Raw genomic sequence first — 24,250 nt, forward strand, 5'->3', positions numbered from 1 at the left:
CCTTCTCGCAAAAAATATATTAAGGTGGTGAAGAAAACAAAGGCTGCTAGACTGAGCAAAAACTAGTTCGTCCTCTTGATTCCAATTCCATCTCAAATTCTGCTGAGGCGTGCATCTTGTCTGCCAAAAGGCTATGTTAGTAGAAAGATGTGCTAGATTATCCTATACTTAGGAAGCAGCTCACAGGACATAGTTTGCACGTTGATGTGGCAAATGTTTCCAAAGCAGAAGCAGGGTCAATCATAGCAACAATCAGGTAATAATCACGAGAAATTCGGCCCCGGCCATGACATGAGGAACGATTCCTAGACCCATGGTTCGGGATTTGGACGATATGACATACGTACCAGAAGGAGAGGCGAGCACCATCCCACCAATGGCAACCGCAAGTTTGGCATATCTCACCCTCTTGAAATTGCCCCAAAAGCATTTGTATGTTCCCTATGACAGAGGCATTTGAAAGCCGGCCTCCCTGCTAGAGCAGCAATTCCTGGGTCAGGCCCATCGTTGGTGTAACCACCACCAGGCATGGTGAATGCAGTCGTGAAGGTGACGGTAGCTATGAGCACCACACCAACCATCTGAAGCTCGAGCATGGTTCTTTGTTTGATCATATTGCTTCCTGTTTGGTCCTGCTCATAGCTGATCGACTCTTGACCAATCTTATTGTTGCCAGACTTAATCAATAAGTGAACGGACCTGCTCAACACGTGTTTTGCTGTTCTCATGCCAATCTAAACAGTCGATGAGCTAGTTGAACTGCTTCGACATTGCCGTAGTAAGCAGCATAACAAAAAGGAGTCCACCAAATATTATCTACTTCTCTGATCATCAGTGTTCTGTCATGCGTCGGTTTCTTCACAGCAACCTTCCCAAATCTCGATTATATGAGGGTCACAAGGTATAATTAAGACTGTTCCAGGCTTGAGATTGACTCTTGTGATGTGTTATTTCCTCAATTCTCTTTACCGCGCTCTTGGGGGCAATGCGGCAGCATACATGGCGTGGTTATCTTGATTTTTTGTCTGTCATCCATCCTTGCTTCTCTTAGATAAACTGGTGCAATTAATACATATGTAAAACTAAACGCCAGAAGCTTTTGGCAGAGGATTCCTCTAGTGTTCATCTAGGCAATCGTCTGCTCTTTCGTTCCTGAAATTGAAGGGTAAGGCACTACGTAGATGTCACGAAGTATCAGGTCAAAAGAAATTCGACAGAGACATCATTCGACGAAGGTGTTTGCACTGCACCTCTGTTACTTCTCTCCTCTCAAGTTTTCTCTTTTCCATTTCAATACACTAGAGATGGACATTTCAATGAGATTTGCTTGATGCAGTTTAGCCTGGAAGCATCCTAGAGCCAAGATGTTATTAAATTATTAAATGCTTGTGCAGTGTTAATCTGGTCGTTTGCTCCTTGTTTTATTAATGCATCCCAAGCTTCCGGACAAAATCTAACCAGCTCGTCAACAATACGTGGCCTTGAAATGCTGCAATAAGAAGAGGGGATTCTGCATATCGGTCTATGAGGTATGCCGCACAGTTATCATGTCGCCGGAACAGCTGAACTTCAACTAAAGCAAGCAGCACAATGAAGAGGAATCCACCCAATCTCATCTCCTTCTCTCATCATTCCTGGCCTCCTGACAACGATCATGTCCGAGCAACCACCGTAAGTGCAATATCATGAGTCACCAGAACGATTAAGACAGTTCTCGGCACTTCAGAGTGGATATTGATACTTTAAGATGCATCTTCCATTGAAGTTTTCCTTTTGTCTCTGCGCGAGGGAGCAATATGGCATGGTTATCCTAACGTTTCTTCACTAATCTTGCAGAACACAAGGCAGGATGAAACCAACTTCTATCCAGTAGAAATGTAGAAAGCCACGAAGTTGATTGAGAAGAAGCTTCCTCTTCTTATCAGAAAGTCGTCTGCCCTACTAAAACCCGAATAAAAGGTCAACGCTTTTTCATCCGAGTCGATCATCCTTAATGATACAGGGTGAGGATTATGGGATTCTCAACGTGTATGATGGATAAGTGTAAGGAAGAAGCCTTTGTGGTATGTGTTTTAAAGGAGAATGTGTTAATGGGATGCGTTTGGATGAAACAAAGGATCAGATAGACGAAGTTCTTCGTCAAGGCATAAAGGAATGATCCACCGGCCAATGTCAAAGAATTATAGTCTCGCCACCAAAAACTTGGATAAAGAACCATAACGAAATTCGCTCACTTGAGAGGAATTCTTGTGTATTATCAAACTCAATTAAAATCTATATATTTGAGAATTCGTCTGTATTTGTAGAGGAACTAAGCAAAACATTATCAAAAATACGGGAATTTCAACCTTGCAAATCAGCCACCAACCATGATCATCGTTTTGCATACACTTTCCAAATTGTAGAAGCCCATTCTTGGACGCTTTGGACCCATTGGATTAAATCCTGGCCGTTGTTCCCACTTGCTTACATGATGAGAATTGAGTAGGGCTTGCGAGTTAGATCAATGGAAATCTCAAGCTCTAATGCTCCCGCATCACTTAAAAGATCATGTCCAATTCTACTTGATGGACATGTCTATGTCAATGGAGGGTTTTGCACCGCACGTGTTAATTCTCTTCTCTGAGGCAATAGATCAAGGGAAGACCAGCTCTGATCTTTAGGTTCACTCGAAAAATTCAGGCAGCTTGGCTTAGCAACTCTTTTTAACTGCCGAGCTGAAGATCATAGCCTTCTCTCTGAGGGCCCTACGAATCAAACTACCTTGCACCTTCGAAACGTGCATCCTCTCTAAATTCTTGGGTTTCTACACTTGACTTCCAAAGCAGCAGACCTAGAGCTACTGTATAAACAGGCCACTACCGTACGAGCTTGGCTGTGTTAACAGTTCCAGGAATGCCGCTCACCTGCCCAGAAAGCCAGTTTCATCAAGCCACAATTTCCTCAAAGCCTACATGATTCCCAGCAATGAGCCTGGAACCCTTAAAAAGCACCAGCCTTGGCCATTAATTTTGTATTTACCCAATCCAAAATGCATTCTTAAAAGCATTAAACAGCCAGGCAAAGATGATGATGTCATTTAAGATGAGCTTTTCCTTTCGTTATGTCTACAGAACTACAGAAAGCTGTGTTGCTCAACACTGCCTGAACCACCTCTTTTAACTTTAGATAAAGATGTAGAGCTGAGCCTAGGAATCATCATCAGACATGCACTGGTGTCGTCAAACAGACATTGCAGGAGCAACCGACTGGCAAATTCATGAACTCAAAATTGAACAAACTTACAGGAGTACAATGTCATGCACATACCTACTTAGTTGTTAGACGATCAATAAACTTGATGAAAAAGCAAGGTAATCATTCAAAACTATCCTTAACAAAGTATGGAATGTGCCTATCGAGCTTAGCTGACATCCCTCTCAGATACACAACAGCATTAATTGGACAACCCCGCTTAATACCCATAATTGGCCCCATAGACCGAGCCATAAGCTCCACCATGTGCTGCGTGTCCTGGGTTCGATGCCGGAGATGCATAAACAGAACCGTGAGCTCCATAAGAATTATAACCTTGGTCCATGTGCCCAGCTGCTGGTGCCTGCGATGGTGCTGCTGCTGCCTCTGCCATAAAATTCTGCAAAATGGGATTTTTTTTTTTTTTGGGCCATTAATGAGCAGAAGCCTACATAAATTGGTCAAAAGGAAATGCAGTAACAACATTTATCTCTCCTCAGTTGAAAAACTATAACAACTGTGTCTACCAAAATATAGAATGTACATGGAAGTAGAGGCACTTTATATATATATATATATGCACAAGCCATTACACCAACTTAACAACGTTCAAACTAGGGCCAAATGGCAGCCGAGTCATTAACAGCTGGAACATTTGACATGATATAAAAGCCAGCGTTTCTCCAAATGCAGGGACTTTACCTGTATTAATTGCTGTGCGGTCTGAACTTGCGAAGCAGTTCCACTAATTTCAACCGTCATTTCTCCAGGAACTCCCCTAGTTTCCTGAATGGTAACAGTAGCTCCGCTGGTTCGTCGAATGTAGCTTATACTGGAACCAGCTGACCCAATGACAGCATCGGCATAAGAAAGGGGAATTTGCATTTGCTGTGTGATCTGCAAAATTGAAATGGTAGCAATGTTAGGAAAGGATCAAACGAACAAAGTTCAGCAAACAAGAGAGAGAGAGAGAGAGAGAGAGAGAGAGAGGGAGGGAGGGAGGGAGGGAGGGAGGGAGGGAGACGGCCCAAGTTTCTGAATCAAGTTTAAAAATAATAATGACCAAATCATGACAAGATGAAGAATAACGGAGGAAACACAGCAATTACCTGCTTGATCATGGAAGGTGCCGATTGGGCATTGGATGGTGCATGCATCCCCATTGGTACATCTCTTCCATAAGCAGATATACCCTGATGAGACTGTGGCTCCATAGGAGGCGGCAATTCAGGAGGTGGATAGTAACTATCAAGCTGCCGCGGAGGGGGCATATATTGAGAATTATGTCCATAACCAGGGCCACCACCAGCATTCGGAGGAAGACCAGGTGGTGGACCCCAGGATTGGTGTGGTGGCATATGCTCCATTGGAGGATTCTTTCCCTTTTGCATCTGATTTAAAATTTAGTGTAAGGCCCTCACATGTCTTTTACCATAAAACATACAAATTGTTGCCAAGGGAAGGACAGGACTTACATGCATCTCAAACAATGGGATGATACTGCGGTCAACTAAAAATTTCCTCAAATGAGATGCAATTAGCTCCACAGCTTTGTGAACCCCTGTTGGCTCTCCAACAACTTCAACAACTCTATCATCTTGAAGAGCAAACACTGGCAGTTCTTCTGCACCATTTAGTCGAAGTAAATTATGTCAAAAGGACAAACACACACATATGTTAAAATTACACCAAAAATCCTAAACCTTTTGTACAAAATGTAGTCAAGAACTAAATCTTTTTAATTTGTGCAGTGTAGTCTTAATCACAAATCATTTTGAGAAGTTTCATTCCACCCATCTCATAGTGTCCCCAATGGTTGCTTACATGGTACTTGTTACATGACGCCAGATAGGAAAAATGGGGGAAACCAACGATTGAAAGGCTACAATAAAAATTAAGGACTTAATACGATATCCAAATTAAAAAATTGGAGAGGTTTCTCCTTACGCAGAAGGGGAGAATGTAAACCCAATGCATGTGCATGAAAGAGCATTCTGTTCATCCATGATGCACCAACTGCATAGACTCATGCTCGAAACTGACACCAAATCAATGATAGATAGGAACAAACTTCACAATTCAGCGAACGCGAATTTACACACCCACAGGCTACAGCTCAATCTCAATGATCTTAAAAAGTAATAAAACGTCAATATTAAGCACGTAAGCCATATGATTGCATGACAGCCACAACCCGAAAGAATTTGCGGTAGGGGTCATTTCATTTTTTGATCTAGACCAAATAGGTTCCAGAGATGAGAGAATTAAGGATACTTTGCATCTGAACTCCCAAAAATGTTAAATGCAAATGGAACGACAAATTAACAACTATGCATCTTGGAGTACCAAGGAACCAAATTAACACAAAAAATGCAGTTCAGACTAGCTTAGCAAACAAAGATAGAATCACTCTGCTGCAGAATGCAATTGCAATTGGAAAAGGAAATAAGTTATATATAGGAACCTGTGCCGAGAACTCTAACAATACAGTTTGACTCTTCCTGAATGGATTTAACTGTCCCTCCTTGTTTTCCAATTAAGCTTCCTGCCTGTGAGGCCGCCACCAGTAGCCTTGTTGAGATCTTTCCAGCTGCGCCAGAGGGAGGATTAGAGTCACCATCCAACCCATCAACAATGCGCTTGTGAACTCTCAAAAGGCCATCCACAGCAGGAGGAAGAGAAGAATCAGGCTCCTCCTTCGCAGACACCATTACCTTCAATAGATTACAGGCAGAGACATCAGTTTTAGCACTAAATTGATCGGGTCTTTGCCAGCTAAAGACAATTCCTACATAGATTACATGTCATCTGGCATATGTGCAACCGGGTATTATTCACAAGTTATGAAGGTCGGATTATGAAAGTTATCTAGCATAGCTATCTACCTGCAACCAGATGTTATACCAGATACCATTCAAGACTCACATGGTGAAAGAAATGGGAGCCGAAAAATAGAATATTCTTAGCTCCTAATGTATTGATAGAGAGGAGGCCCATAATCTTGTCCCCTTCTATAACAAGAAATCTGATGATTGCCTTCCATTTGATTCCATCTACTCAATCGCTCGTATAAACAACTCAAGCTCCTTTAGCAAGTCCTAATACGTCAACCAAATTCCTAAATAAACTACTTGCTAAAATAATAGCATGTGCTATTCCTATGGATGGCCAAAGCTACCTACACAAGGAGACACTTATCTTTCCATGTTTGGATCAGGTACATTTTGGAGCTTAGCTTCTGAAGTAATCGAAGAAATGAGTCCAGAAACGTCCAGTGCAAATGAATGACCAAACTCTCCAGATGTTATATATTCTTGATCAACTATATTGCAAGTATGGCATATCATATTCCCGTAATTAGCCCACCACTTCATCTTTTTAACTAAATCATGCTCTCCATATTCAAGGAGACAACATAGAGTCCAAGATCAGTATAATTCTACTCGTTTAAGTGGCGGTGCCATACAATAACTTCTTATAAAATTGATTTCTCAGCTGCTGCTCTCGTCATTCCATGGGGACAAGAGGGAACAAGTGAATTTGAGATCCAGCCTGAAAAATAAACTTATCAAACGTTGGATTACAAAGGTACGTTCTTATTTTTGTCAAAAGTTCGATTGCACTGTTGCTGCTTTTCCCAAAGATTAGACGTCACTTTCCTATCAGATGCCCAATCATGAGAGTTAATGTTTACCAATGAACAGGGCACCGATGCATGCATTACAGAAGTCCATCCAACGTTACTCTCACAACATTCTTTATTGACATTAGTGTGACATTAGAAGTATTATTAGCACTTTGTAAGTATCTCATAAGCACTCTACATCTAATGCTGCTTTTAATATCTTCACATGCTGACTAAGTAGATAAGGTTCCCCCCGCAGTGTTTAACACCTGCAGCAAATCAATCATCCAGGCTCTGAAGTTACCCGATAGCACGCAGGGCTTCTTGGTACAGTTGTTCGTACATGAGGTGACTGAAATTAATCAGGCCAGCTTATCAGCACTTTGTAATGCTCAAAGCTGATCCCTGCAACCTGGAACTTTGTTTCTGCATATTGGGGTCTTATTGAGGATAGATTCGTGGCCTTAAATTTGCCGACGGAACCTGCACAGACCCATTTTGGTTACTAAAGTAAAGGAATTGCATTTCATATTCCATATTTCTTTCAGTGATTCTTCCTTTTTTTAACCTTCTTTTCGGTACTCGAGTCATATAATGATTGTATTTTTAATGTTGAGCATTGATTAAGTCACCACTCATCATTTTTTATTATAATATGCTTTGGGATTTCACAAATTTCAAATGACTGTTTTCAAGAAACAACTCCCATTACTTAAAACATTTTTCCCACGCCTTTACTTCACGAAGGTCCAAACTCCCACTATATTTTATCTACACCATCAACCCAGAGTTATTCGTACTTCCACTCATCTATATGGTGAATATTAGGTCTTACCCTCAACAAACCACAAAGAATAGCATATCCTAGTTTGCACTGTTGGCTGTTAAATTTTGGAACCTTTCATAGGATTAACCATTAGATACTGCTGATAAAATGGACTATGAGCCAACATGACTTTTAGTCTCCTTCTTGGCACCAAGCCCCAGTTAGAAAGGATAAGCTACCTGGCCGTTCTGCATTAGCACCAGTCCAGTCAATGGACTATGACAAGCCATTGTGCTTGCCCCCACATAGATAGAGGAAAACACCAGAAAGAACAAGCATCTAGGAAATTCTAGCAAAATTAGCTCACGGATTGTGTGATCAGCTTGAACAAAAGTTTCTCCAGAAACACTTTGCAGCATCTCCCAAAGATGTTGTTTTGCAGAGACACATACAATAACTAATAAACCATACATCCATCGAGCTGTTGCTTATTCTCCATCTAGGAGTCAGCTTAATACTAAGACCTGATCCAAATCAGAATCTGGTAAAGACACGTTAATTTTGAAAATTTGTTTTCCAATCAGCAAATATGTGCCACTAGAACTTCAAGACAGATTGAATGAGTAAACCTTGAAAACCGCAAGCCATCGGAAAAGTGGGAAAGAGGACTTACAGCTCTTTCAGCAGTTCCAGGAGGACCGTCAAGAATCTTAATCCGAGCTCTCGTCTCCTCAACAATTTTCTTTATGAACTCCCCTTTGCGCCCGATTATACTGCCGACCTTTTGGGCTGGAACCAACATACGGAAGACACTATCTCCCGGCCATCCAGGCCACTTCTTCTCAGCAGCTCCAGCTGCTGGACTGTCTTCCTGCGGCTTCTCTTCAGGCTGTGAGTCTGCAGGTAACTCCTCCACGCTCTCCTCAGGCATCTGCTCGAGGGTCTGCTCAAGGGTTTGCTCGAGCTCCTGCTCAGGGCTCTGCTCGGCTTCAGTCGCATCATTCTGCTCCTCAAGGTTTTGCTCCACTTCAGCCATTAGTTCTGCACAAGAGGAAATGGATATAAACGTGCCCGCATCTCCACAACATCAAGACACCACAACTAATTGGCAGCGGCCAGTCTTTTTCCACAAATGATAGAATAGATGCGCGACCACTTAATACCAACTTAACACAATGCAAGAACATAAATTCTCATCGAAACGAAAAAAGAATCAAAAACCCAAAACCCTAAGTGGCGTGAAACATCAATAGGCCCAAGATATGCATACCCACAAGGAGGCTCGGCCTGAAAGGAAAAAAGAAAACACGCCCAAACAAAGAACGAAGAACAGGCACATAGCACGAGCTATAATACTATCGAGCTCAACAAAGTGATCGGGGCTAAAACAATCGCTATCCTGAACGATCGGAGACGACGGAACCAAGGGAACCCACGAAGAAGAAGCGTGGCAGATGCACGCCCATGAACAACAGTAAGCCCTAATCGCAGCTTTACTCACCTGAGGGTGTAGACAGGAGAATCTGGCTTCTAGGTTTTCGCTCGCGGGAGAGAGGGAGAGAGAGAGAACAGGGGGAGAACGGAGTTGTTTCGCGATGAGATAGCTGGAGAATTCGCTTTTGTGGACAGGGATAAACATGTAATTTCGTGTGGAACCGCTGGATTTTTATTGAACTGACGAAAATAACCCTTCCCTTTCAACTCGAGTTTTGCGGGTTTGGTTCGTCTTTGGAAATGGGCTAAAGAGGAAATGTAAATATCATTTGGCGAACACTTCTTTCAAAAGCAACTTTGGATTAAGTTGTGTTTGTCAAAAAAAAAAAAAATTGTAAAGGGCTTTGGCTGAATAATTTCATTTTTTATTTAAAAAATCAACCGGCCAAAGGCTTAGGCAGCCGGTGAACCAACTATGGCGCCATCGACCGAGGCCGCCCGAGGTCGCGCAAACCCGGTGACGAGGCCTAAGGTCGCGCCACCTAGGCGACCATCGCCTTAGCCACGCGTTCCGGGGACAATCGTTGGGGGTCACACGACCCCAAGCGGCCATCACCGGGGTTACATGACCCAAGGCGACCATCGCTAAAGGTCGCATGACCCGGGCGACAAGGCTCGAGGTGGCACGACCCAAGCGGCCTTTGCTTGGGGTCGCTCAACCCCCGGGTGACCATTCGTCGGCCCTCAACAGCCACCCTTACTCAAAAAGGAATATGAACAGTAGATCTAGGGTTTTACATTTTAAGATAGGTAAAATTGAATTTTTAGTAAAATTTTGAGGCCAAAATAAGCAATTGACTATTTTCATTAATAGGGCTTTAGCCTTCCTAAGAACAGCTTTCACCAAAACTCTTGAGAATAGTTGTCAAACACCTCAAATTTTCGCCTGAAGGCTTTCAAAATGCTGAATCAAATGCACTGGAGCACTTTGTAAAGGGCCACTAGCTGTACTTTGGAGATACTAACGCTAATATGTAAAATATCGCAACTTTTTAAATATTACGCTATGGCGTGATTTTAAAATGTGTCGATATAAGTTATTACTATTTTCAACGATCTAGATTGATCATAAGAATACTCATTAACGAAATTCTTCACCTTCCATTTCCTCCGTGAAACTCAAAATTCACCCTCCGAATTAGAAAATACGATTTATAATTATTGCAGTACTTTACATAATGTCATGTCCGTCCACAGGAGAAACGGAACATCTAGCCGCTACACAACATCTTCATATGTGGCAGCGAATCGAAACTTGGTTTTAAAGTCTTAAGTCACAACATGCTTAATAGACTCCAATAAACTTATAAGAAATAAATCACGGGGGATTACTCCAAGAGCCTGTCTTCCTATTTACGAAGAGAAAAATAGGGGATTGGAATCCCCACCTTCGAGGAAAGGGTGGGAATCCTAAGGAGGGAGTGGCTTGTATAGTAGAATAAGATAAGATAGAATAAGATTAAAAAAAATTATGAGAAATGATTATCGATTTAATAGGAAAATTACCAAATTAAATCTATTGTATTTGTGCCAATTCAGTTCTAAACCTTATAATTTGGCCAACTAAACTTTTTTACGATTTGCCAATTTATACCGAAAACTTTTAATTTTGCCAATTTAATCATAAAATTTTTGAAGATTTATCAATTTAATTCTAAACAATTTTTCAATTTAGTTTTTCTAACTAATTTTGGCCGAAAGTCATTGATAAGATTGATAAGTGACCTGTTGGCTTAGGGTTGAAAAAAAGAAGAATATATATATGGTAAAAGTTAAAAAGTTGCCAAAATTGTCCACGTAGAACAATCGGCTTTGACTAAACTGTCATGTCGGAGATTTCCGACCAAAATTGATCAAAAGTACTAAATTAGCAAATCATTAAAAAGTTTAGGACTAAATTGGCAAATTGCCAAAAGTTTAGGATTAAAATCAACCAAATTACAAGATTTAGGCTTCGTTTGTTGGGCAGAAAATATCTTCCAAGAAAACATTTTCCTCGTTTTCCAGTGTTTGGGGGGCGAAGAATGAGTGGTTGAGAAAAATATTTTCTGATCAATAGAAAATGTCCTTCTAAATCTGAGGAGAATGATTTCCCTTTTTTGAGAAAGATAAATCGTTAAATTGACAAATTGACAAAAGACTTAGGACTAAATAGGTAAATTGTCAAAAGCTTAGGATTAAAATTAGCCAAATTAAAAGATTTAGAACGGAATTGGAATGAGTTCAATAGGGTTTAAGACTTTCTTGGCATTTTAACTCTTTCTATCCATTTCATGTTTTTTGGCATTTTCAGCTCTTTCTATCCATACCATGTTTGACAAAGTCTGCCCACTCCAGCAGCAAGTATTTCAATTGCCCCTAGAGCATACCAATCAAAAGAGGGGACACCATGCAACTGTATCCCAGGAAGGCAGTGTGTGAACTTCCAGTGATGAGCAGGTACATCCAGCTCCCATGGTTTCAACAGTAAAAGCGTATGAGCAAAGGATCATGGGCTCTTATCCGCTGTAACGAATCGCATAAGCACCATAATCTTAGTAGCTTGCAGGCCTGACGATGTTCCAGCGATGAAATGGCATCCGAGGCAGTGACGTCTTCTTCTTCATCCCAAAGCTTGCCCGTTTTCCGACATTGAGGCCGCCGCTAAGGGCGCTTGTTAGTGTCTTCATCTGCCACAGTAATATCGAGGGAAGGAGAAGGGAAATAGAATAAACAAACTAGATATTGAGGGCCATGTTGAGGAGGGGCACAACACGGAAAGAGGTTGGAGATGAATGTGAGCCATTATGATGAATGTAGGTGAGGGTGGATTGAAACAGAGAAGATATAGCCATCAATAGGAGGTTTGAGGGAATGGGGTGGCAACTAAAGGTAGGAAAGGAGATTGAAAATGTGTGCAGATCATTGTGAGGAAGGCAGGTGAGGATGGAAAGTCATGGAATAAAGCTATCTAATGGGAGAGTCGCAGCGGTAAATGGAAGGTAAAAGCTATCTCCGTAAGCGATATAGAGAGCTCGGAGGGCAGCATCTAAACCTAAAATCTAACATTCATTACAAGAATCGGGTGTCTAATAGACCCGAAATGTCGACAGCCAATTTGTCTAGAACGAGGGGATTCCGATTCCTCCCAACTTTTGCAGGAGTGCTTCCTTAGTTTCATTCCATACATTGCTCCTGCTTTGGCCCCTCATTTGATCTTGTGTCATTGTAATTCATTATGGTTTTCCATGAATTTTATCAGGAAACTTGTAAGCTTGAAACCATGTTTTGGCTTTTGTTTGATTATGCAGAAAGAGGTGATGGGATGAGTTAGCGAGATAATCATATCAAACCCCTAAAGACAGTACCTTCCTTGGATGTTCTCAATCTTCTGATAGCTGCTATCATATGATAGAGACATTATATATAGGAAAAGGTAGGATTGACATAAGAAAAAAGTGGGGATCGGCAGTCCAGCGCATTAGCAAAAGAGCCAGGATTGAATCAGAAAACTTTGTTAATGGTACTTTACAACTCTGCATGTGAGAAACATCCAGCTGCAACTTCCCCTATTTAACTTAACCATTCAGTATAATGTTTCTTTTTGCATTCTATTCAACTTCATACTCTATACTCGAATCCATCTTTGGTTCTGCTATTAAAAACGAAGACGCTAGCCACAGAGTTGCTCCAGTAAGGTGGGCAATGCCAAAATAGATTCAGAAAGAATGACCCTATTCAGTAAAGATCGAAATTTGACGCGAACAATCCTAATGGTCACTTCTTTTCATCAGAGGCGGTGGCAGCCAGTTCTGTAGCTGTTTCAGTCTTCGCCATTTCTGTCTTTGTATCAGTTGTCGTCGCTTCTGTGCTTGTATTAGCCGTTGCTGGCGGGCTTTCTCCTCTATCCGATTTCTCTAGCACGATCTCAATCTAATGTCAAAATGAGAGTGGTCAATAGCCTGGAAGGATTCTAACTATGCCCAGATCGACTGCAATTGCAATAGGAAGGAAAAAAAAAAGAATATGAAACCTTGGCCTTTTGGATCACCCGCCCTCTGTTCTCGTCCTTCATTCCAACCGATGAAGTCAAAACCTCTGTTCCATCACAGCAAAATGATCAAAAGATATCAGATGGGATTGATTAATCTGTCAAGCAATAACAGTAGCGTGAAGAGGAGGCACAGGCATACTCTTTTCTGTAGCAACACCGTTGTTCTTGAGTATCTCAGCAATGGTGACAACGGTCGTAATTGCTGCAATTACATGCACGTCGGTTATTAGAATACTTCTAATGACTTGCAGTATCCGAAAATGAACCTAGATAAGTAATTTGTTCCCTCTGCCAATAGTATGTGCAACTGAGGTGTGGTATAAAAGCTTTGCTCTCTGCATTGCCAGCCAAATTTTATGCAGGTCTATTCATTCTATGACGAGATTCGTACGAAAAGGATATGCTGACAAATAATCGATTTCGAACAACAGGAGGAGGTTAAAGTGAAATGAGAGAGTTGAAGAATAGAATACCCATCCCCAAAGCAGAGAGCTCAACTTCATTATGTTGTTGTATGTACCTCTGCACCACAAAGTTGAGAAACTTGAGAATTTATTAAAACTGCACACCCTGTTGGAGAACTACTAGTGGCAGGACACAAGCCCAAAATCCACATGATCTACCATTCAGATCAAACTGTCACAAATCACGAAGTTTCCGCGGTTTACATCACCAGAAATTCACTACTTTTCAGCTTGCAACACGGCCATGTAAACCCAACTCGAGTCCGATACCTCTCATTAACAAGCAAATCTATAACGGAATGACATCACATTGCGTCGCTCCAGAACGAGGCGAAAGCAAGCAAAGAACAAGAAGATAATGCACCTTGGCAAGATTGACATAGAAGAAGAGGGGCTTCTTGGTATTGGACACCTGAATCCTGTTCTTCTTCGGGGCTAGAACATTCTCCGACGGCACCGCCAGTGTGTCAACAGCCATCGTCATGCGAAAATTTGTCCAAGTTCTTCTGTTATATCTGTTTTATCACTTCTGGTCACAACCACGAAAAGGAAGGGGATCACGCAAGAGAATGCAGAGGAAGTTCCCCACTATATATAAACAGTGAGAAGTCATCCAGAGCCTAAAATGGTGGGAGTTTGCCAAGAAAAGAGAGTGACCACTTGTCTGTGGGGCAATCTGTTTTTGTGACTTTGTGATTGATGGCCAGGAGTGAAAACAGCAAAATAAAAGGGAGACAGCAATTGTTCTGCGAGAGAAAACTGGGAGGTGACCATTTGTCTGAGAAAGTATGACCAAGTATTTGGTGATTCCTTGCGCTCTGTGATGACCCGATTTCATGGTTGAGGGAAAGACCCACTGTATACAAGACACCGTCAAAATATGGGCCTCGTTTGATTCGGCATTTGCAAAGGGCTTTGGGGCCTCCAAAATCCCGGCATTTTGGCAATTTTTTTGGATAGTTTTGGGAAAATGTCATTGCATTTCCAAAGGCATTTAGCCCAAAGCAGGTCCCCGGATACTTTAAAATGCCGCATTTCCGGCATACGAATAGACTTTTTTTTTCCTTCTAATTTTACTCCCGCTATACTTTCATAATTATAAAATTGTCCTCAAAAACCCTTACCTTCGGCAGGCGACCGGCGAGCCACAGCCAGCCTCGCCTGAGGTCACGCGAACCGAGGCAACATTCACCTGGGTTCGTGCAACCCAGGCCGACGGTCGCGGGGTTCGCGTGATCCAAGCCGACGGCCGCCTAGATCGTGCAACCTCAAGCGAGGCTGTCCGCGTCAGATTGGCCTCGTCGAAGTCTCACCGGCCCCAGACCGGGAAAAAGAAAAAAGTCTCGGTGGCCCGCAGGTTCTCAGTCTCTTTTGAGGGTTTTTTCAAATAAAAGCAAAAGGGCTTAGGAGAGTGTGACTTTTCCGAACACCATTTTAGCGTGCATGTTCACGTGAGAACTGGACCAAAAACACTGACATCGACCCAGCAATGGGCCCGTTCATGGAGTTATTTTGGGCCTAAGAGGTACGCCTATTTTGGAGTGGCCCACTTGCCCTTCTTTACTCCTCTTTGTTCCTAGAAGAAAAGGTCTTGGCAAAGGTGTTTGAAGAAGAAATTAAGCAAGAATGAGCTATGAAAGACTCATGAAAGCTAATGTTCATGAGCTAGGACCATGTTGGGTCCGTCGAAGCGCACTCGAGCCAACAAGGTCCCAATTACAATTTGGACGGTCCTAGGCAAGCAATTTTCGTATCAGACTAGGGCCCGTCCACACGGGCCCGCCTATAGATCCAATGATATGCGAAAAATTCGATACCTTGCTAAATCAAAGATGGGTCCGGGCAAAAACTTTTGGACACGATCCGACCCGACTCACCCCGTTGACGCTTTTGTAGCAAGGAAAAGCTAAGAAAAAGAGAAGCCAAAATGGAGAGCGGGCATGCTTAAGAACAGAGTACTCATTGTGCAGTTCTTGAAAGCTTTGATGAAACCATTGGTTTAAGGTTGCGGTCCGCTCGTCATTATGACGATCAATCGAGATGGAATGTTGAAATCCCCATAAAGAGGAGGAGGAGAAAAAAAAGAAAAAAGCCGAACGTGAAATGATTGAAAACGAAGCAACAAGCCGAACCGACAAATCGAAACACTCTGAAATTGCTTGCTGAGCTCTGGCAAGAAGGCCAAGGGAATGCATATGGTGGTCTCCATCGGGACCAACCTCTGATTAGGAACTGTGCCTCTGTATCCATCACCAGTAATTGCATCTAACAAATTAAAGTTGCCCACAATTTGGGCCCCCCCCCACGGGCCCCACCCCTTCTATTTCCATCTCTGTGTGAAAATGATTGGATTGGAATGCTGTGCACTAATGGTGGTGAAACAGGGTGAGACTCTGATGTGAGGTTGACACTTGACAGTGCATTAGAAAGAGGGCTTTGTTAAACTTTAATTACCTTGGAACAAGACCGGACAGAGATCATTGGGATGCTCTCTCTCCCCCTGTGAATGGTCCCATTCCAAGGGGAAACTTCCGCCCAAAATTTCACTAACTGTGACCCCCCAAAAAAAAAAATTTAATCACACCTTGGCTGGCCATCGTCAGTAGCAATGCTGAACTAAGCTTAAACCCACCTAAAGCATGAATTTTTCTCCACGGCTGTTGCGGATAAGAGCAACATTCGGGCGCAATTGGAGAACCCCAGCACCTAAAATAGCAAGAGAAAGTCCCCGCAATTATGCAGAGTCTTCATTCGCTATTTTCTTGGAATTCAGTCCTTCGGTGGCCAAAATGCTTTGCTTGGATCTATCGCGACCGACACTCGTTCGATTCCTGTCGATGTACTGTTCATCTCGAAAGCACCGCGGAATCGTAAAAAGCCAGCCGGACAATCTTTCACCCCGAATCTCTCGAAACAAAAACCGAATCGAGGGAAGGAAAAAGCATATGGTAAGGCAAGGTCCACACGTAGGCTTCCTAAAAGATTCCAACTTGTTACGGAATGGGTTCAGACCCAGAGAGAGCATTGCGCTGTATCTGATGAGCAGGCATGGGCATCTCCAGAGTGCTCCTCTTCCCAAATTCAGGTCAGGCAAGAGACCTGGTCTTCCTGCACCAACCAATTCTGGGTGTTATGTCCAATCGCCATACCCCTTTTGAGGGGCGGCAAGAGAGGATAAGAGGCCACGATTCACGGCCACGAAGGCCGTTTTAGGCTCGGATCAGTCGGTGATTAAGATTGGCAAAACAGACATAGGGTGATGGGCCATGACAATTCGGATACGTAGTGCTTTTTCATGTAGGATGCGACACGTTTAAGATTGGACCAAAAGGGGGGTCTCGATTCGATTCGGAGAGATTCCCATTCGTGCAAGGAAGACATAATTAAATAAATAAATAAATGCAAGGGAAAATTAATTTTAATTTCGATCATGCCCCCGAAATCTTAAATTCGGTGAAAAATTGGGCCCATAATCGAATGGAACATATGCTATTTTAATTTTTTGCTTGGAAACTTCGTGGATGTTGTTTCTGTGCGCTTTCCGCGCCCACTTTGTCGTCCTGAGTCGTTTGGGTAACGTGGAACTCAACTCGGGAAGGTAGCATCCTAAACTAACTTTTATATAGGAGGAGAAATCTATGCAGGCATCGCCGTCGTGTCGACCGAATGCACGAACCAATCGAGACAGGCTTGAGTAAGTTCGTTTGGTCATAAGACTCGACCTAGTCCAATTGGCCCCAAGCTAACCTAGGAAACAACTGAGGTCGGGCTTCAAAACTGACCCGGGTCCATTGTGATAATCGTCTTTATGGTCCCCCTTAGTACTCCACCAGAAACACACCTCCCTCCCCCGCCCCCCTAACCCGCGGGGCCATGTTGAGGTTAAAACTTCTCGTTTCTCCGAGCACAGTCGTCTCACTAACGCCGGCTTCCTTAGGTCAAAGAAGGTTGCAACCTCCGCCTCCGCCGTACTTTACTAGTCCGAGATTTAGAAACATGCTGGGAAGACAGCAAAATCCTTTCTATCATTACAATCAAGAGACACGACACTTTCGGCCGGACATAATGCACCGTAAGAAGGTGCTTGCCCTTCCCTAACATTAAACAACCTCGATTTTCTCATGCATTCATTGTAAAATGACAAAGTGCGACAACGCATCACGAAATCTTAACACGGTGTAAATTCCCCGTACCCACATAGCTGTACCTATGAAATGTCGAGATGAGATAGCATCCAAAGTAATTGCCTTGACATGAAACTCAAACCGACAATAAAGATAACATAGGCAATTTTAGGGGGGGTGGGGTGGGGCGTGGTCCAACATGGGTTCTTGAACAAAAGGCAAGCCAAATTCGATTCGCCGTCTGTTTTGTCAAGACTTGCCGCCTATTTCCTCTACTGGCATTATGCTTTCTTCGACTCCGACTTGTACACATGGTTTTCTGCTTTCCGTTCTCTGCATTTTGTTCCAATTTTTCGAGAAAGAATTCTTCTTTTGATCGATGTGTGGGGGAGAGAATATGGTGTGGAAGGAGGCAGGTGCGAGGTTGACATAAAGAGGTGCCCCCAGTACATGACAAAGATCTAGGATTTAAGACAGGAAAGCAAAGCAAGCCCGGTATGCCAGGCGGAAATTTCAAAGAATGGGTACCGACACAAAATCGCCTACTTCAATTTTGGTCTTCAACTTGTGCACATCTTGCTGTACTGATGAGAATGAAGCTTTTCTTGTACAGTACAAGGAAATTATTCTAAGGGATTTTGCGGGATGGGTAGCTATGATTGAAAATACACGAGCCTCTTTATAAGTATCATAATACGATGGTTCAAGGTAACAACATGCTACGGCGTCGGTTATAATTCAATCGAAGATATGCATAAATCAAGGGAAATACGCACACATCGATATAGTGAACCGAGGGCAAGATGTAGAGTCTCCTGGACGAATTTGTAATCCGTGAAAACGGCACACCCGAAGATCGTCGTGATGAGATTCGGAAACGCACACATGATAGAGGAAAAGGGGATTCGCGCACCTGGTTTGGAATCCATCGGAATTGGTGCCGAACGTCGACGGTTTAGAACGAACCTTCCCCTCTATTCCCTTTCCTTATCGTTGGTCCAATGAAACAATTACTATCGCGAAAAGTTATGTTTTGATTTTAGCGTTAAGAGGACTAGAGGAGGGACTTGAGCATTTACATAGAGTTTCTGACTCAGGTCATCTCATCACAGGCAAGCTGAGCCTAACTCGGTTCACACTAGACAACCCATATTAAAACTAATTAAGAATACATATCATATTTTAATAGACCAATACATAGACCACATTAGGAAAATTCTAACATAATCTCCTAGTAGCCGTCGAGCTCTGTACGCTAATTCTCTAAAAAAAAAAAAGGTTCTACAATCTTGTATTTTTGAGATAGAAGAACCAGCCGTTAAAGAGAATGTAATCCATAGGTTAGAATTCCATTCCTCCAACTCCCCATGGAGTGTGATGGTGCCCCATAACCATAAGATTAAATGGGAGTTATGGAATGATTAGGTGTGCCAATACAAAGCGAAACTTGAACAAAGCTCATCTTATCCCTTAATTTTTTTTAATCCCAAAACAATCTGAATTCCAATAATAAAAAAAAATGGTGGGAACTTTTTGACCGGCACCACATTATTTTAATAGGAGTGGGAATAGTCAAAAGGGGGGACATGGTGGGCAAAAAGTCCACTTGATTTTGAAATTTAGGGTTTCTCAATTCTCCATCCATCATTCACTTTTCTGGCTCCATCTCTACCCACCATCAAGGACGGTCAATGAACGCCACTCCCAACAAATTCACACACGACCACACGTTTCCATTGACAATCTTCACGCAATTCCTAAGGTGTAAGTAAGAAAGTGAACGGGTGGGGGGGCAGGTGGGGATGAATTTATTGTATTTTCAATGCAAATGCTCGTGTTGGAATGTGGGTCGTGAAAGAGGTTCCTCCTGTCCTCACGGTTAATTACAGTTTGGGTTCGTTGCGTTAGGTATGGGCAGCAGATTGGTGGAGTTTTTTCATCAGTCCTTTGCCCAGGACTCCACCCCTTTCCCAGGGTTTCGGACCAGTTAATGCATCGGAAATTCTAACTTTTGTCCATGTTATAATTTGGTGAGCTACCGAGTAGATTAGTCGTTCTGTAGATATATCGCGTTGTGGACCTATCAGACGGGAGGATCGGATCGAAAATGATCAGAACCATATTGACTAATTTAACACTCTCATATTTAACTAATTTTAAAAACTTATGTATAATAAAAGTTTATTTTGTTTTTTTGTGATCTGGCCGACAACCTAAACTCGACCCAGCCGGCGGCGATGGGGCTTTTAATTTGTTATGTAAAAGAAAGGAAAAAAAAAGAAATTAACAAATTACAAATTAAAAAAAATCAGAAATATTGAAAAAGATATATGAATGGGTTGACCCAACTAATAACCTTTATAGACTAAATGGGTTGTAAATGGGTTAAAACATGGGTTTGTCTTTAAACCTAATTAAGTTCACAACTTAAACTCATTTATTAAAACTCAACTAGTCCATATTTGACCGATCTCATTGACCATGAGTTAAAATATGTGTTTTCAATCCATTTTGACACATCTGTGCGCATATGGAGTAGGCATCTAATCTATTTTATGCATGACCAACGAGGTGTTGGAATCGCAATGGTCGGCTTACAAATTTGTCAAATCTATTTTTGTTTAGCACGCACCAAAAAAAAAAAAAAACGTGCAAAGAAAAGGGAAAGAGTGAAAACACATCTAACCCCTTTTACGCTTGACTACGATCGACTTTCGGGCTAATAAACCGGCGTCAAAACCGCGAGAGACATCATAGTAATATGTAAATTTTCAACGAAACATGTCCTATCCTTACCTGTGAACGTTAAATAAAACACAAGAGAACACCTCATCAATCGTGTCCTCCTAATTCCTGTTCCTCGGAATCTTCAGACCAGAGATCTCGTTCAATGTTAACTTCAACAACCAGAACAACTCCAACTCATTGTTATTACCCACATCTTTTTCCGCTTTAATTTCGACTTTATGCGAATTCAATTCCTGGCATCTTTGAGATCGAGCTTAATCCAATTTGCAAAAAAAAAAGAGTGTATTTTACAGTAATTCCACATCCAGAGTTTAGATTCTTGGTCTGATATGAAAACAAATACCAATTTAAACTGTGACCTTTAAGGAACAACTACAGTCGGAGCTTCAGGACTTGTTCCCGGGATTCTGGAAAATGGTTCTAATTTTCAGAGGCCAAAAACAAAGAATGTCTCCCCTGGTCTCATATTGGACAGTTCACTGATATTCTTGTCCAAAGTCACTTGACCCTTCAGTCTCCAGTTTTGACCACAAACATCCTGGAACATTTACCCTACTGTTGTTCAAACTTTTGCCCAAAAAAACAAACAAACAAAAAAAAAACAGAGGCAAAATTACAGGAACTTTTTCAAGCCAAGATGAGCAAAAACTGGCTTTGTAGCAAAGACACACTAGTGTTGTCACAGAAGTTGTCTGCACCGAGTGGAATCTTTCTCGAATTTCATTCATGGATGACCTCCAAAAGAGCTGCAGATTTCATAACATAACTGAGATAAGTCTTGTGCGGAGGAAAAGGACAAGTGTCTCGCCTTCTTGGTCCCCAGTGGATACCGAAAAACACCAAATCTTGAAATTTTATGTATGCACACATCCAATTTCAAAATGTCTTGAAAAGCAAAAAGATCAAATAAAATAAAATAAAAATTGCAAAAAAAAGGTGGAGCCACAGAGAAAAAAGTCTGTGAAATTTCAAATTAGAGAAGAGGGCAAAGGAATAGTGATGGGGGTGGTTGTGCTTTATGTTTTTTCCATGGCGGGTGCAAAGTTCAAAAGTGGATAAAGCAGTGGGCTTTTGAGTACGGACAAGCACGAGAAAGCAAATTTTGCCTTTAGCAGAATGGGAGGGCCGTTTGCTTCCACGATGGCTATATGAGTTGGGAGATTTCATCTTTCTGAACAAACAATTTCGAACGTGGTTAAACCTTTGAAACCAGGAGCTTCCTTGTTTAAAGATTTACCTCACCAAGGAAAGGAGATCTCTCTCTCTCTCTTACAGGGACCTTGTGCGGTCTGTCCGTTTGGTATATAGGGATGGCGAGGTCCACAGATACGTTCTTTATTTTAACGTGCTAGTGCGGTACCTACATGCCTTGGGCCCCTTTTGTTGCCAATAATATCTTTGTCTTTTCTAATGACAAGGAATTCTCTCTTCTTGTTTCGCATCTGAGAAATCTCGAGGTTTGAATGATGCCTTGGGCAAAGTAGTTTATAAACTTGCCCGGGTATGTGCTATATAAATTGTGACATTCATCTTTGTGAACAAACGGTCTTGAATGTGGGAAGCATTTCTAGTGGACCCAATTCTTTGGGTTTTATCATTGATTCATTAGCTTTACTTTTCACTTTCCTTCCAGGTTTTGCGAGTTTATTCGGAGCGATTTTTCACTTCCGACTTGTTATTCTATTTCGAATCTTCCAAAGAACGCACCCGTTACTTTTCTTTAATCTTAATTCCTCGAAACTAGTAAATATCTAAATGTCGACCTGCATGTCCTGGTATGCTCTTCCGTTCATTTTCTGGAAATTTAATTTTTCTCTTTAAATTCTGGCACAAAAATTATAAAGTTACTTTAGACTTTTTTTCTATTTCGAATCTTGCAAAGATTGCACCCGTTACTTTTCTTAAATCTTAAGTGCTCGAAATAGGAAATATCTAAATGTCGACTTGTATGTTCTGGTATACTCTTCCGTGCATTTTCTCAAAATTTGATTTTTTTTTTCCTTTAAATTCTGGCACGAAAATTATAAAGTTACTTTAGACTTTTTCTAAGTTGCGACAAAGACACCGGTTTCTTATCATTTAACTTTTACAAAACTCGAGAGACGCTCAAAATCTTTCGGAAATGTAAGAATACCAAGATATGGAATTACCTATGGCGCTTCATAAATTTTTTAAGGTTATGGTATTCTAAGTTCCAGTGAGAAAACCGACAGTAACCCCTTTTATTAATGTAGAAGAAGTTAAAATAAGCAAGCCTTAAAGTAAAAAGTGGGATTTCTCCTGAATTATTCAAAGTAAAAAAGAAAGCAGGAAAAGAAAGGCTTTTCTAGCAAATTGGGGGGTTCAAAAGGTACACAGAGCACAGTAGATTTGGACAATCTTTTCCCATCTTGTCTCCCTTGCGTCCATGATTTGGGGTCCTCCCCAAAATGATTACAATACGTGTAGTCCATAAAATTGATTAAGTTGGAAGTGATTAAGCTCTAAATCAAGACGCATTAGGTGGGCATAGCCTTTTCAGATATAGATGTGTTCTTGCACATTATCGAGTTAGCTTTCCATCACTATCCCTTAATTAAGATTGGCAGTGCATTCACAAATAAAATTATTGCTCGTGAGTTATGGCTAATACCCTCGTACCATCATGGTTTGAGTTTTTCTAGAACGAAAGTTTGACGATGACTTGAAAAATGCATGTTTGAAAAGGATGGCATGCCATGTGTTTTCAGTGGTTCTGAAGTAGATTTCAAGGAAATCGGGATCGAATAAATTCAAAACTTTGGCTTGTGTAGATGGTCCTGGCCAAAGGTCATCGATTCTCATTTTGAAATCGGGATTTGGACTAGACAAGATCAATTCCTTGTCATGAACCAAGAACCGACCATGTCCAACCTATAATCGAATTAAAACAAACACCCCCACTTCTGGTCCATAGAAATTTGCCTGCACTTGGTGAAATTTGAATGGATAATCTCTAGTTTCAATGCTGGAAATTCTCTGACGCCCCAATCAGCTGCACCAACATGGAGATTAACTTCGTACCGTATTTTGAGAATTACACCCAGCTACCGAAACAAAGAGAAGTTGGGATTAATTTATGAATTTAGGCGTGTGGGAGATACCTGGCTATATGGAACATGGAATTAATAAGTTACGTTACATTAATTAAGTTGCCCAATTTTGATAATGTACGAGGAACAATCGCTGATTAAGGAGTCCCATTATCAAGTTGGTTACACCAGCACAAAACCTCAAAACTGATTTAGTACCAGATACCTTTGAAGAGACGCCATGATGGGACACCACAACCAAATTAAACTACTTTCCCATGATCACAAAGCCCAAAATTTAAATAATTAATCTAACTTAAATTTAATCATTTTTGATAACTAATTATTACTTGGCTGTGGCGTGCATTATGTGTGGCGTTTACCTACAATTTCGTTGAATGGACGTCATGAGAAGACATGGTCAGCACGATGATTGTGGGGGAAATTGCAAATTTATTTAAAATGTGGATTTTATTTAGTGATTAAGGGCCTGCTCAATAATACTTCTGCCTTTTTTTTTTAATTCTTGTTCTTTTTTCTGTTCACTATAACAAAAAAATAATAGAAACCTATTTGGCAACATTGGTTAATTTCTTGCTCTCGGGAACGGATCGGTGGCCCGATAATAGATTTGGAACATAAACAATAAGTGAAAAAAAAAATCTACTTTCATGTTTCCGAAAACATAATTAGAAAAAGTCATTTTTGCTTA

General features: G+C 41.5%; 2 protein-coding genes across 2 annotated transcripts; both read right to left on the reverse strand.

Moving 5' to 3' along the window:
* Window positions 1-3,232: 3,232 nt before the first annotated feature.
* Window positions 3,233-9,243, reverse strand: LOC115743961 (flowering locus K homology domain). Its single transcript, XM_030679002.1, has 7 exons — window positions 9,127-9,243; window positions 8,299-8,666; window positions 5,699-5,948; window positions 4,710-4,858; window positions 4,344-4,625; window positions 3,937-4,131; window positions 3,233-3,634 (listed from the first exon to the last, which is right to left on the reverse strand). Exons 2-7 carry the CDS (start codon window positions 8,659-8,661, stop codon window positions 3,455-3,457), a joined length of 1,419 nt encoding a protein of 472 aa, XP_030534862.1. The 5' UTR covers window positions 8,662-8,666; window positions 9,127-9,243; the 3' UTR covers window positions 3,233-3,454.
* Window positions 9,244-12,573: 3,330 nt separating this feature from the next.
* On the reverse strand, window positions 12,574-14,202 carry LOC115743983 (uncharacterized protein At2g34160). The gene is made up of 5 exons (XM_030679041.2): window positions 13,981-14,202; window positions 13,626-13,674; window positions 13,292-13,354; window positions 13,132-13,196; window positions 12,574-13,031 (listed from the first exon to the last, which is right to left on the reverse strand). Exons 1-5 carry the CDS (start codon window positions 14,098-14,100, stop codon window positions 12,876-12,878), a joined length of 453 nt encoding a protein of 150 aa, XP_030534901.2. The 5' UTR covers window positions 14,101-14,202; the 3' UTR covers window positions 12,574-12,875.
* Window positions 14,203-24,250: the final 10,048 nt, after the last annotated feature.

The sequence above is a fragment of the Rhodamnia argentea genome, chromosome 1, assembly GCF_020921035.1.
Source record: "Rhodamnia argentea isolate NSW1041297 chromosome 1, ASM2092103v1, whole genome shotgun sequence".
NCBI classification, from domain to species: Eukaryota; Viridiplantae; Streptophyta; class Magnoliopsida; order Myrtales; family Myrtaceae; genus Rhodamnia; species Rhodamnia argentea.

What these genes read in the sequence shown, in the direction of transcription:
- LOC115743961 (XM_030679002.1), bottom strand. Translation starts at nt 8,661, where the DNA reads ATGGCTGAAGTGGAGCAAAACCTTGAGGAGCAGAATGATGCGACTGAA. An exon ending in TGTTAGAGTTCTCGGCACAG is followed by an intron (nt 4,859 to 5,698) that starts GTTCCTATATAT and finishes TAAATGGTGCAG; the next exon opens with AAGAACTGCCAGTGTTTGCT. An exon ending in CACCTTCCATGATCAAGCAG is followed by an intron (nt 4,132 to 4,343) that starts GTAATTGCTGTG and finishes TCAATTTTGCAG; the next exon opens with ATCACACAGCAAATGCAAAT.
- LOC115743983 (XM_030679041.2), bottom strand. Translation starts at nt 14,100, where the DNA reads ATGACGATGGCTGTTGACACACTGGCGGTGCCGTCGGAGAATGTTCTA. An exon ending in TCTATGTCAATCTTGCCAAG is followed by an intron (nt 13,675 to 13,980) that starts GTGCATTATCTT and finishes TTTGTGGTGCAG; the next exon opens with AGGTACATACAACAACATAA. An exon ending in GCTCTCTGCTTTGGGGATGG is followed by an intron (nt 13,355 to 13,625) that starts GTATTCTATTCT and finishes ATGTAATTGCAG; the next exon opens with CAATTACGACCGTTGTCACC.